Source organism: Hyaena hyaena, unplaced genomic scaffold, assembly GCF_003009895.1.
Source record: "Hyaena hyaena isolate Hyena2069 unplaced genomic scaffold, ASM300989v1 scaffold_279, whole genome shotgun sequence".
Taxonomy (NCBI): Eukaryota; Metazoa; Chordata; class Mammalia; order Carnivora; family Hyaenidae; genus Hyaena; species Hyaena hyaena.
The window spans coordinates 1,915,926-1,929,068 of record NW_024080910.1 but is presented as its reverse complement, the minus strand read 5'-3'; the positions used below and the strand labels follow the sequence as shown (position 1 = coordinate 1,929,068).

General features: G+C 41.8%; 1 protein-coding gene and 1 pseudogene across 1 annotated transcript in view; both read left to right on the top strand.

Moving 5' to 3' along the window:
* The first annotated feature begins 268 nt into the window (after nucleotides 1-268).
* Nucleotides 269-882, top strand: LOC120241110 (annotated as a pseudogene).
* Nucleotides 883-8,436: 7,554 nt separating this feature from the next.
* Nucleotides 8,437-13,143, top strand: part of MAN1A1 (mannosidase alpha class 1A member 1) — a 167,302-nt gene continuing 162,595 nt past the window's right edge. Inside the window, exons 1-2 of the mRNA XM_039246038.1 lie at nucleotides 8,437-8,715; nucleotides 8,927-9,781. Coding sequence (XP_039101969.1) covers nucleotides 9,173-9,781 — 609 coding nt within the window. The 5' untranslated portion in view covers nucleotides 8,437-8,715; nucleotides 8,927-9,172. The remainder of the gene's footprint in view (nucleotides 8,716-8,926; nucleotides 9,782-13,143) is intronic.

Below are 13,143 nucleotides of genomic sequence, written 5' to 3'. Positions count from 1 at the left end.
GGAAGAGTAGGGATGAAAGAAAGAGAGAGAGAGAGAGTGAGAGAGAGAGAGACAGAAAATGAATCCAAGCAGGCTCCATGCTCAGCACAGGGCCAATGTGGGACTCGAACCCACCAACTGTGAGATCATGACCTGAGCTGAAATCAAGAGGTGGACGTTTAACCAACTAAGCCACCCAAGTGCCCCGAAATTAATTTCTTGATAGAGGTATATGGGGTTTTCAATATTAAGAACATAAAATGGGCCCTCTGCCACATCTACTCCAAGAATGGAGAACATTCTCAGTAGTCAGACTGTTGATACTCCAGAAAACGTTGCCATCACTCTGAAGAGATGCACTATTATTGTGAAGGGTCCCAGAGGAACTCTGCAAAGGGATGTCAATTACATCAATGTAGAACTCAGTCTCCTTAGAAAGAAAAAGAAGAGGCTCCAAGTTGACAAATGGTGAGGAAACAGAAAAGAAGCGGCTACTTTTTGCACTATCTGTAGTCATGTAGGGAATGTGATCAGGGGTTACCCTGGGCTCCCGCTATATGATGCAGTCTGTGTATGCTCACTTCCCCATCAACGTTGTTATTCAGGAGAATGGTTCTCTTGTTGAAATCCGAAATTTAATACATCAGGAGGGTTTGGATGGGGCCAGGTGTTGCTTATCCAGTTTCTCAAGCCCAGAAAGAGGAGTTAATTCTTGAAGGAAATGACATCAAACTTGTATCAAACTCAGCTGCTTTGATACAGCAAGTCACAACAGTTACAAGCAAGGATACCAGAGAGTTTTTGGATGGTGTCTCTATTTCTGAAAAAGGAACAGTTCAACATGCTGACGAATACGACCTAAGTTGTCCAGATGATTTGTCAGACTTATTTGTGATATTTTAAAGACACAATAAAACCTGCATTAATTTGAGGCTTTTTCTTAAACCCAATACTCTTTCCAACTATTTGGCAAGTAAACTATTAGAAGTAAATTGTAGTGTGCTAAGAAAGTAACAGAAGGAATAGAACAGGAATTTTTTCAAGAAAAACTTCATGGGAGAAGTGGTTTCAATGTGGTTTTTTGAAGGAATATTACAGGTATTTCAGGCAAGAAGAATATGGTACCCATGACAGGCAACACCACATGGCTATTCATCGCTGTATATAGAACTTTTGGGGGAGATCCTGAAGGTATCTAGTTTTGTAGAGACATGAATTTGATTATTTGTGAGGTAAGTGTGCTTGAGTCACTTGTCTGCACACCAGAACTTTTTGTGAAAAAGCAGTTGAGAAGTGGAACAAGGTAATAGGCCTTAGTAAGGTTAATTTGTGTTCATGATAAATGTGATTTTTCTGTCCAAAATCCTCTTACTCTTACTCTCTGCCATACGTCAGCTATTAATTCCCATATGCTAGTTCTTGATATTTTTAGAAACTGATAACCCTTCTATAGTTTCCTAATTCCATGTGCCACACTTTATTTTTTATTTATGAAAACTTTTTTATGTTTATTTATTTTTGAGAGCGGGGGGGGGGGGGAGGAGCGTAGAAAGAGGGTAACACAGAATCCAAAGCAGGATCCAGGCTCTGAACTGTCAGCACAGAGCCGGAAATGGGGCTCAAACTCACAAACTGGGAGATCATGACAGATGCTTAAGCGACTGAGCCACCCTCCCTCACCTCGTGTGCCACACTTTAAATATGTTATCATAGGGGCTCCTGGGTGGCTTAGTCGGTTAAGCGTCCGACTTCGGCTCAGGTCATGATTTCGCGGTTCCTGGTTTGAGCCCCAGGTTGGGCTCTGTGCTGACAGCTCAGAGCCTGGAGCCTGCTTCAGATTTGGTATCTCCCTCTCTCTCTGACCCTCCCCTGCTCTCTCTCTCTCTCAGAAATAAATAAAACATTAAAAAAATATGTTATCATACTAGACTATTTTTAACTTAGCAGAGTTGCCCCCACACACAATTCCTACAGACTTCCCATCTCACCTGATGGAAACTCTTTCTGATTTCTCAGGCAAAATACAACAGTCAACCTTGATTTCTTTACACACTACCCATTCAATCTATCAGATAAGTTTACACTCGGCCTTCAGAATAAGGTATGTTTAAAGACTTAAACAAATTAAGAAAAAGGGGTGAGTGGGTGGTTCAATCAGTTAAGCGTCCCACTTTGGTTTAGGCCACGATCTTCTTTCTGGTTCATGAGTTCCAGCCCTGCTTGAGGCTCTGTGCTGACAGCTTAAAGCCTGGAGCCTGCTTCAGATTCTGTGTCTCCCTCTCTCTCTGCCCCTCCCCTGGTCATTTTCTCTCTCTCTCCTCTCTCTCTCAAAATAAATAAACATTAAAAAATTTTTAAATAAAAAAATAAACATTTAAAAATTAAGAAAAAGAGCAACCACTTGGAATATATAGATCTTACTGAGATCTTGATTTAAAATGAACCAACTGGATTTTTTATTTTAAGGAATTGATCTTTGATTTGAAGATAATGGTTAAGTTTTTAAGAAATATGAATGAAATGGTCAACTATAGTTTGCTTTGAAATATTTGAAGTGGGGTTGAGGAGGGCATTGGATAGGGTTCTAAATGAAAGATTACATATAAAGTGATATTTGTTGAAACTGGAAAAAGAAAAGAATGGATAGCAAGTTTAGGCACTTGATATTTTAATTTCTTGTTCATTACTGTTCAAACAACGATAGCATCATAATAGTGGAATGCATTATACCCATTTAATATTTGAGAGAAACTGGAAAACCTAACAATCTCAGTGGATGTTCATAAACTATTGATAATCTAAGAGCCAAATTAAGTATCTCAAACTCAACAGATTTTAAGTTTAGTAATTTGTAGAAACCTTTATCTGCCAGTTCCAGACCATTAAGTCTAACAGATATATGGGTCACTGATTTGGAATTCTTCCCTTCACTTTTCCTATGTTAATTTCAATATGTCCCTCTCATTCCCACAGGCAAGACCAGTATTAACTGTGCTAAACAAATAGACTACCTGTTGGCTTTCAGTAGATACAATCTGTTCAGATACAATCTGCAACAAAGATCTGCTTTTACCTTAGCCCCTAATGAATCTATTTATTGCAGAAGAATGCTCCAACTGAATGTGAAAAGTAAGTTCAGTGGACAAAGAACTATAAGTGAATTCCTATCCATTTACAGAAACTCAGGGCTAAGACACAGTTCTGCCTTGAAGGACAATATGAAAGATTGAACACATAGTGCAAACAGTACAATTATTTTGCAATGAAATTGGGAAGCGACGTGCTGTCGTGTCATAGTTGTAGATCATTTCTCCAAAACAGAAACAAGCACATGTGGTTTTGTTTCATTTCATTTCATGAAAAAAAATTTCAATTGGGCAGAATAATATATTATAACTTTTCTAAGATTATTTGGCTTTTCTGGAAAAGTGTATGATCTTTTATGGGACAGAGAATGAAGAGGAAAAAAATTTTAAGAAAAAGCGATTTCTTTTAAAAATGTGTCTAATGAATTCAAAACTAAGGAAGCCTTTTGTATTTTTCTCTAGCCCTAGAAACTTTTTCCTTTCATTTCGCTCAGTGGAAACAGTATATGCTCCCCAAGCCATAAAATTCACACATTTTATATACAAGGACTTCTAAAGGTCATTGTTGGCATTCTCTGCCTAGCCTTTTTGCCCTGAATCTTTTGTTTCCTGATTCTTCGAGCACTAAGCAGTAATAATCTCCTCACTTGGAGACTTTACCATCGTTCACATTTTCTAAAGGCTTGAAAGAACTATGGGGTTGGTTGGTTGGTCGGCAAACGTTTTGGTCCTATTTATATAGAATGGAGACACATTATAGGACCTGTGCCTACCAAACCTCAGACTGTTCCCCCAATTCCTCTAATGGACATTATTTAAATAGAAGACAGAAGTTGAAAAGTGACAACCATGTGAAGAACCACATACTCCTAGATTTCTTGCCTGCCACGCATTTCTGGTTTCTTCCTTTTAAGAATCCTCTAGACACTGCTCTTTGACTACCTTGCACATTAAATTAATTGAATTAAATTTCTCAAATACCTATTGTGCCAGACACATTACTTATATCATTTAATCCAAGAGCCACAGCAATGTTACAGATGAAGAATGAGAGATGTAGGAGATAGGTAACTTATGTTACCGTGGTCACAACCAAGGACATGCATGTCCTCTATAATAAATTATTCTCTCATTCAAACTTTGCTGACTTAACTCAGAAAAAATTCTCCCTGTATGCATCTCTTTCAGCCCTTTTGTTAATCAGGTCAAAACAAAAAAGAAAAACATCATAAAAGTAGTTCTAGTGATGCACTGGAAACTAAATAAGAAAGCTTTATGTATGTAATAGAGGAAAACTATACTTAAGAACTTCCATCAACCTCTTTGACCTTGAAAATAGGCTTAGAATCTTTTCTGAAATAATCATTCTATCTCCTCCCAAATAAATGTTTGTCCTCAGGCTCCAACATTCAAGATAAATAAAACACTTTCTAATTTAATGCTGCTTTGATTACTAGCATTGCCAGAGGATTTTTCCAACATTTTACTCTTCCCTAGGGTCTTAGATCTTTGTAGAGTAGAGTAGCAACCCAAAGCACCATTTGCAACTTTGTTTCTATGGAGAGAAGCGCTTTGAAAGTTCCAAAGAGCTAATGCACAAATACTTGGTGGAACACAATGTTTTTAAATTGGGATCTACTAATATTTATGAAATGAGTTCAAAACAAAAACAGATGTTTCAACAGGAACATGCAAGGACAGAGGGGTCTCATTGTTTCAGCCTCTTACTGCCCCCTCCCTCACATATACAAAGGTGATTGTAGTCCTATAAAAATAATCTATTATATATATATATGTATAGTCTATTATCTTATAATAATCTATTATATTCCAAAGTAAATTGAGGAGTGGGAAAAAAGAACCAGGGATATAACTGTAGCCCCTCATATGACCACAAATATTACTGACACTTTACTTTAAAACTTTGGTTAATTCCTATCTTAATAAACTTCATGTAAAATTCAGAGTTGCCCAATGACGTATTGAAAACTAAAGATTAATGTTCACAATGAACTATTTTTTTAAATATTGCATTTTGGTTTTTTAGAAATAAAGACCAAAACCTATTGTGACCTGAAATTTGAAGATAATTAGAAAATCAGCAACAGGAAGATTTTATCAGAAATCTAATATTTTGGACAATTTCAGTAGTTAAATGCTATACATATATACGAAGTGTATTTCTTTTGTTATATTACTTTGTATGTCTAAATCAAAGAAAAATTTTCAAAAGGATTCTTCCATAAACTTCTACCTCGTACCTTCTAGAAACCTCCTACTAAGAAATATTTTTGCACTTCAAGTTTCTGGAACTTACAAATTTAAAAATATTCATTCACCACAGTTTTAATAAAAATGTTATCACTTTTCCCCCATAACCCTGTTTATAATTATTACTACATTTAATTTTAGGCACGTTAATATAAAAGTTAAATGTACCCTTTGTTAAATATTATTTTAAAAACAGACAAATCCAAATAGCCAACTAAATTGGAGATTTCTTTGCACCTTAGGTGGATATCTTTAACCTAACCCAGGTTTTAAAAAAATTACTTGATTCTAAAGATTTTATCTTGAAACACAAAAATTTACATTCTATGAAAAAAAGATACAGAGGTATAAGCATTGAGAAAGGAAAAAGTAAGAATTAGGTTTGCAGGCAAACTTGCAAAAAGAACAAGGGACTCATACTTCAGTACCAGCTGGTCAAGTTAGAAACATGGCAAGAAATTAAACAGAAGAACTATACAGAATCACCAAGGTTGCTAAGTTTACATTAGACTATTCATAGCAAAAAAACAGCAACTTTATCACAATTATTATATTCACAAAGATCATGACATATCTTCAGGTAGATATGGTGGGTGAGTATGGATTTATGAAACACAGTCAAGGTTTTATTATTTGGGGATGAGAACCATCACCTGTATTTTTCTTTTTGCTTTATGTCAACATATAAAAACATTGTTTTTCCACCTGTAGAATGAGAAGTGCTGATGGTATTGAAATCAGAGCAAAGTGTCAGATTTTGCTTCAAGAAAATGCAATTTCTAATTTATTGATCATCCTGCGTTCCTCCTTTACCATGGGTACACAGGACTTTGTGTGGTTATTTTAAAGGGTTTTACTAGGTTGATTTCTCTTTAAATTACTTTAAATACTGTCTCTCTGATTTCTTTTTAACCTCCTGCAGCCTAAATAGGAGCAGTCCCACATATTTCTCATCCTACCTAACACAGACTGGCCCCATTTAAAACATAACCTATAATCAACCACTCATGCTATTTTCTTGTTTAACAAATCATCAAAGCCAGGCTTCACTCATAATAAATCTGTTTTATAAGAAATACAGGTATTAATAAAGTAATCTTTATTAATTAATCTAAAATTAACAGAGCAGTCACTTCAAACACACTATAGATAAATCAAATTTAAAGATTTTTGGGAAAAAATAATCTTTAAGACCATATGCTAAATTTTGAATAGTTTCACAATTTCAATGGGTTAACTGTCCAAATTGGTTTGGTATCAAAATTAAAGAGCACCAAAAGTAGAATTAAGTCTACAATCTCCTTCTAGTACCATTTTAACATGTACTTAAAAGTAGTTTTTATTGCCTTTCTGGAATACTTAGTAATACTAATTTTAAATTAAAGTTTCTACATATTTTTGTGGCTATAAGAAATAATTCCATTCCTAAACATAATAAATTAGTAAGTCATTCCAGGAAAGATGATCAAAAAAGGATTGGCTTTTAGGGTTTTAACCCTAATTATTATCTGTCCCAAAAAAGGATTGGCTTTTAGGGTATTAACCCTAATTATTATCTGTCCATCCACGAGGCAACTGAACTTTAAAGCTGTTAAAAATAAGCAATATTATTTCACATTGATTCCAACTCTTCAGTCTATCCACAACTAGCAAATGTAGTTTGAAACAAAAATTACTATTCCATCATTTAATTTTTTAAAAAGTCATTTTTTTTTTTTTCTTTTTCAGTCCTTCTAAACTTTGTTGCCCTGCTTGGATATGCTGCACTCTTCTGGGCATAGAATTTCATAGCAGTTATCAGAATAACTAAGTCAGAGGGTCGGTTTTGTCAAACAACAATTTCCCATTAACAGAAACATTGGGCATATCACCGATTTAACTCAAATCAAATATGCCACAAATAATGATGGTTAAAACGAACAGTTAGATGAAAACTGCAATGAGGCTTTTTATTTGATTTATAGTTTCTCATACAGTCTAACACCTGAAACAACTTTAGTGTGGGCACCTTCCTGTAAACTGCCAGCTGTTTCCATTGTTTATAGGCAAGCAGAAACAGAGATAAAATCAGGTTTCCAGAAAAGGGGGAAGCATATGATAAGGCTGCTACAAACTAGCCTTCAGAAATGAGAAGTCAGTAGTCAACTTTTTCCTCTCTGATAACCCTTCGTTTGCAGAGTAACAGGGAAATTACAAACACATTTTGGAAAATAATGCTTTCTTGAAAACAATCTGTATTGGACCACGTCCTTACTTCCCTGGAAATAGTCACAGCCAGGACTTAATTTCAACACACTGCTCAAATTTATTACTTGAAGCTATGGCATAAAACTGTCTTCTTTAAATGGAAAATTTGACTAACTTCTATGAGGTAAATGAATTTTGAAAGTGGGAGGGTGGGGGAGGTACACAACTTTTTTCCTTTAAGTGGGTGGGGGAAGGAGGCACACGAAGCATCCTAAGCAACCACAAAACGATGAGTCTCTTAGGACGTTAAAGGATGTTGGACCAGAGAACTCAAATGCTCTCGGATCACAGCTCGTCAACGGGGGACTTTTGGATTCACCGCCACCGGGCACCCGGGGATTCCCCGCCTTGGGTAAAAAGAGGGAACTGGAGAAAAGACACGCTCTGAACAACCCAGCGTCGGACGATTCTTGGCGAGACCTGCGCTTCTCGGGACCCTTCTGAGCGGGCCTCGCGTGGCCCGGGGGGCGGGTCCGGGAGCGAGGCAGGGAGGTCTCGCGTCAGTCCGGACACCTCCCCGGACACTCGAGCCCAACGAGCCCCTGCGCCCCGGGCCCGAGGACCGCGCGGGACGCCCTTCCTGACCCCGAGCCCCTACCCCCTCCCTTGCGCCCCGGGCCTCCAGCGCGGTTCCGCACGGCCTCCCAGCCGCAGCTCGCGCCAGCCTCGCGCCTCCCAGACCCGCGACCTCCCCGCCCCCGGCCGGGCCCCCGCGAGGCTGGGCTTCCCGTAAACTCCCCGCCTCGGCCCCGCCCCCGCGGGGCCCTGAGCGGTGCATGATTGGCCCGGCCGCGCCATCACTCTCCGGCCGCGTCACCGCCCTCGTTTCCGAAAGCCCGGAGACCCGCAGCGGTGTTAGTGCTCGCGGGGCCGCGGCGGAGGGCGTCGTGCAGCCCTGCTCGCTCCCGCTCGCCCGCAGGTCGGCGCGCCAGCCCTGCGGAGCGGCGGCCGGGGCTGCAGGGCGGCCGGGCTGCGCGCTCAGCCGCCGCCGCCGGGGAAGCAGGCGCCGCTCGTCCCAGCTCCGAGATGCGGAGCTGGCGGAGTTGACGAGCCCCCGGCCCCGCGCTGCGCCCTTCCTGCCCAGAGGCGCGCTGCCCTCTCCAGAAGGTGCCCGCACGCGGCCCTGCTCCAGGTGTGCGCAGGACACCCCGCCCCCCGGGACCCGAAAACTTCACCCCAAGTCCACAGAGGGAGCTCTGAGGGCGGTACCCGCAGCCGGGCTCCTCACTCCGCGCTGGGGTAGCTGTCCCGGCTTCTCGCACGGCCGTCGGAGGGCGGAGACCCGCCGGAAACTTTATCACCGTCGTCGTAATTCCTCCGTTTTACTGTTTCTCTCCCCGCAGGGGCTGCAGCCGGCGGTCTGTCGCGCGTGCTTGTTTGCCAGAGGAGCTGCCCCTGGGAGAGGACCCACGGAGGAGTTGTTTCCCCAGGGCTTACCTGCAGCCCAGCGCAGGGGTTCGGGCGGCCTGGATGCGCAGGACCCAGCCCCGCAGCCGCTGACGCCGGGCGGCGGCGAAGTTTGGCTGCTGAGCGGCGCGGCGCGGGGCCACTGGACAGCGGGCGCCCCGGCGGCCGCGGCGGCTGGAGGGATGCCGGTGGGGGGCCTGCTGCCGCTCTTCAGCAGCCCGGCGGGCGGCGGCCTGGGCGGGGGGCTCGGCGGCGGCGGCGGCGGCGGCAGGAAGGCATCCGGCCCCGCCGCCTTCCGCCTGACTGAGAAGTTCGTGCTGCTGCTGGTGTTCAGCGCCTTCATCACTCTCTGCTTCGGGGCGATCTTCTTCCTGCCCGACTCCTCCAAGCTGCTCAGTGGGGTCCTGTTCCACTCCAGCCCCGCCCTGCAGCCGGCCGCGGACCACAAGTCCGGGCCTGGGGCGCGCGCCGAGGACCCGGCAGACGGGCGAGCCAGGCGCGGCGAGGAGGGCGCGCCCGGGGACCCGGCGGCCGCGCTGGAGGACAACTTGGCCAGGATCCGCGAAAACCACGAGCGGGCTCTCCGGGAAGCCAAGGAGACCCTACAGAAGCTGCCCGAGGAGATCCAAAGAGACATCCTGCTGGAGAAGGAGAAGGTGGCCCAGGACCAGCTGCGTGACAAGGCGGTGCTCAGGAGGCTGCCCCCGGTAGACTTCGTGCCCCCGATCGGGGCGGTTGGCCGGGAGCCCGCCGACGCCGCCATCCGCGAGAAGAGAGCAAAGATCAAAGAGGTGAGTGTACTGTACTGGAAACCCCTCCTGCCCGGTGGCTTTTTTTCTGGGAGGAAAGATAAACCTTTGAAACTCTTAACACTGTAACATTACAGTGTAAGGGGACATAGAGGTTTTTCGCTTCCACCAGGTGCAGTGTCAAAGGCTCTTTCGTTTTCCTTGTTTCACTATCATAGTAGATGTAGCCAGTTACGGTATGAGGTTGAATCCCGTTGCTTTTAACTTGCATGCTCTGGTCAGCATAAGCCACGCGAGGTACGTATTAAATGCATGGGCAGGTGGTGTGCAGACCTCCTCTTTCACTGGCCAGCACACGGTTAATCGTCCCTGAGAACACTGACAGCGACGGTCCCAAACAGCCCCAAAATAAGGCTTGGACATGGCTGGAAAAAAAATGCAAAGCATCAATCACGCAGGATAACAGGGTTCTTAGAGCAAGCCAGCACACCCTGGTGTGGCCTTATTCGGCCAGGTGGCATCCTGTGTGTACTTACAGACTATAAAGGTGAAACTTGAGAACTTCCTATAATAGGGGACACGCTGTTGTTTACATTTTAAGAAGTGAAACATTTAAAAAGCCAGCCTATTGTCTCTGCTTACATTTCTAGCGTTGCCAGAAAAAGAGTATTTTATGTGATGCAACAGGTTGACCTCCACAGCAGCACAAGGATGACAGTTAATCCAGGACAAACATGGACTTTGATAAGTCTTTCATAATTTCTTTCTCATGCTTGACTTGTAACATATGGCTCCCTCACTGGCTTAAAAGTCATTTAGGACTGTCAATTTAAAGATGAAAAAGTTGAGAAGCCCCAAAGCCCCAGAACCAGTTAGTGACCAAGTCAGGACTTGAAGCCCGGTCACCTGTCACCAGTCAGTAGGCTCTTTGTGGACATGCTTCCTTCCTCTGCTACTCTCTTGTGTGAAACTGCCAGCCTGTATTTTTATAGAATCTGAGAGCTGTAGATACCATTTTAAAAGCATTTCATCCCAAATCTTGATTCACATTTCTAAAATGCCTTATGAGGGGAAGTCATATTTTTATCATTTAAAAAATTTCAGAGTCTCTGAAAATAAATTTTGTGTTTTGACATTGGGTAGGTAATCAGGAGAGGAAGCATCCTCATTTCCCTCATTTTCAGAGAATAAACAGTATTTTTGGGTTGGTGAAGAGGTATTTAGCTTGAGTGGCTGCAGAATGGAGGCAGCTTGATTGGTACAGGATTTATGACTTTACTATAAAACCAGGTGAATTTGGCTAAGCCGTAATTGAGCAAGTTAAAGTGGATTTGAGTCCCTTTCAGTTCATCCTGGACATGAGGAGGGTGCCTTCATCCTTTTGTGCAGATAGCTTCCTTCCACAGCCCATCGGCCTTTCTACTTTGGGACTCTTCATTAGGCATAGAGCCCCAGACTTGAGGGAATGGATTTTATGCACTGGACAACTTCTTTTGAGAAGATTTCCTTCTTCATGAAATCTTGTCTGGGCTACCAAACCAGGAAAGTGGGAATAAAGCTCTACTTCTCACCAGTCTCTCTCCCCTCTTCATCTCCCATCTTCCTTAACAGTCTCCAAACAAAACCTGTAAATAAATTAACTCCAAATCTGTCTGTTGCTTTGGTTTAAACCAGTGTAATTCACACGTTTCATGCCTCTACATTCCTATGAGCTGCCAGTTAGTGCAGATCACAGTTGTCCAAATAAATTATTCCAAATACTAAAGATGCATGGATGTTAAAAAGCTATTGGTACTGACCAATAGTGATTAAAAGTGCATTTAGAGCAGAAGCAGTGGGAATTCAGGGCAGCATATTAACAGTATGCATATCTGCCCCTATTAGATCCGTATTATTTGTCTCTCTAAATCAAAAGATCTTAATTAGCTATGTAAAGAAAATTTATGTAGCCTTCTGTGTCTGTGTGGTGCTAACATCTTAGCAGCTAGATGTTTTGAAACTGCCCAGTCTTGCATAAAGTGGTGGAACTAAATATGTTCTTTAAAATTCCATGTTGCCGTGAAAACCCAAAAAAGCTAGCATAATTAGCTTCAGTATTTAGTCAAAAGCTAATGGGAAGAAATGGATTATGGTTTTTCATCAGATTAGTTCAGGCAGATGTGCTCCTTTGCAAACAAAAAACGTAACTCATGCTATTCTGAAACTGTGCTGAAAATGTGCAGTTTTAGAGAGGAAAGAGTGGTTATCCATTGTGAATAGAGTACCCTGCACTTTAACTTCACACTTTTAGATTCAGTTTCTGACACCACCATGGACATTTGTCATGGACCAGTGGATCTTGGTTTTGATCTTTGTCGTTCCTGTATTTTCTAGTTTTCTTTATATACTTAGGTTCTCTACCACACCCAAATGTGCTAACAGTTTTATAGTTAAAATCTAGAAGGTATAGGCAAGTCTATTATGTGGAGAGCATAGACTAGAATTTCTGAGCCAAACAATTATTTTGTAAATTTGGTTTAAAGACAGCTAATGCTGTTTTTATACTGCCAACACAATTGTGTTGCTGGCACTGTGGTAAGTTTTTTAAAAATTTTTGTCATGAGGAGACAGTCATAATTTCAATAGGATATTGCCTAGCACCCTTCACAAAAAAGCATCATATGCGTTTCAGTACTAATTTGATAGATGGTAAATCTTTGATGTAAAACTTAAAATTGAAACCAAGAAACCACCCAAAGCAACTTTGTAAATCAACTCTGGAATTTCCCTTAATTTTATAATATATAATACATATTTTCATGAGTTTGATCTTTTTAAAATTGTACTCAGGTTGTCTTTAATATAAAAAGCAATGTTACAATAATGAAGTACAGAAGTTAAAATAGCACCATGGAATTTTTAGAAAAATAGTTTCTTTTCTACCTTGACCACTCCACCCCTCACCCTCACTTTTTTTCTTTTTTGATCAGGAAGCTCCCTTCTTTGCCTGACATGTTTTGTTTTGAGCATCTACAAAGAAGTTGAACTATATTTTAGGATTAGAGCCATATTCCTAATTTAGAGGATGAATAATTTTGTTTTTAGTCTACTGGAATTACAGAGTCCTTAAGAAATAGGGGCTGACGACAGTCAGAGGGGATTCCTCGTCTCTCAAACTGGAGTCTCCTGTTGGACTCTCTACCAACCTAAATGGGGGTGGGGTGAAGGGACTGACAGTCAACTTTGGGTCTGTCAGTAAGGCTTTAGGATTCATTAGCTGTGGGGTCACAGTTGTTTCTAGGTTTCTCAAAACAGTCTTTAGTTTTTTATTCCAGACCTATTTATCTGATCATAAGTTTAAAGAAAATGTTTATACTGACAGCTAATGGTTGAAATATATTTTTATGCCTTACACTAGCCTTTCA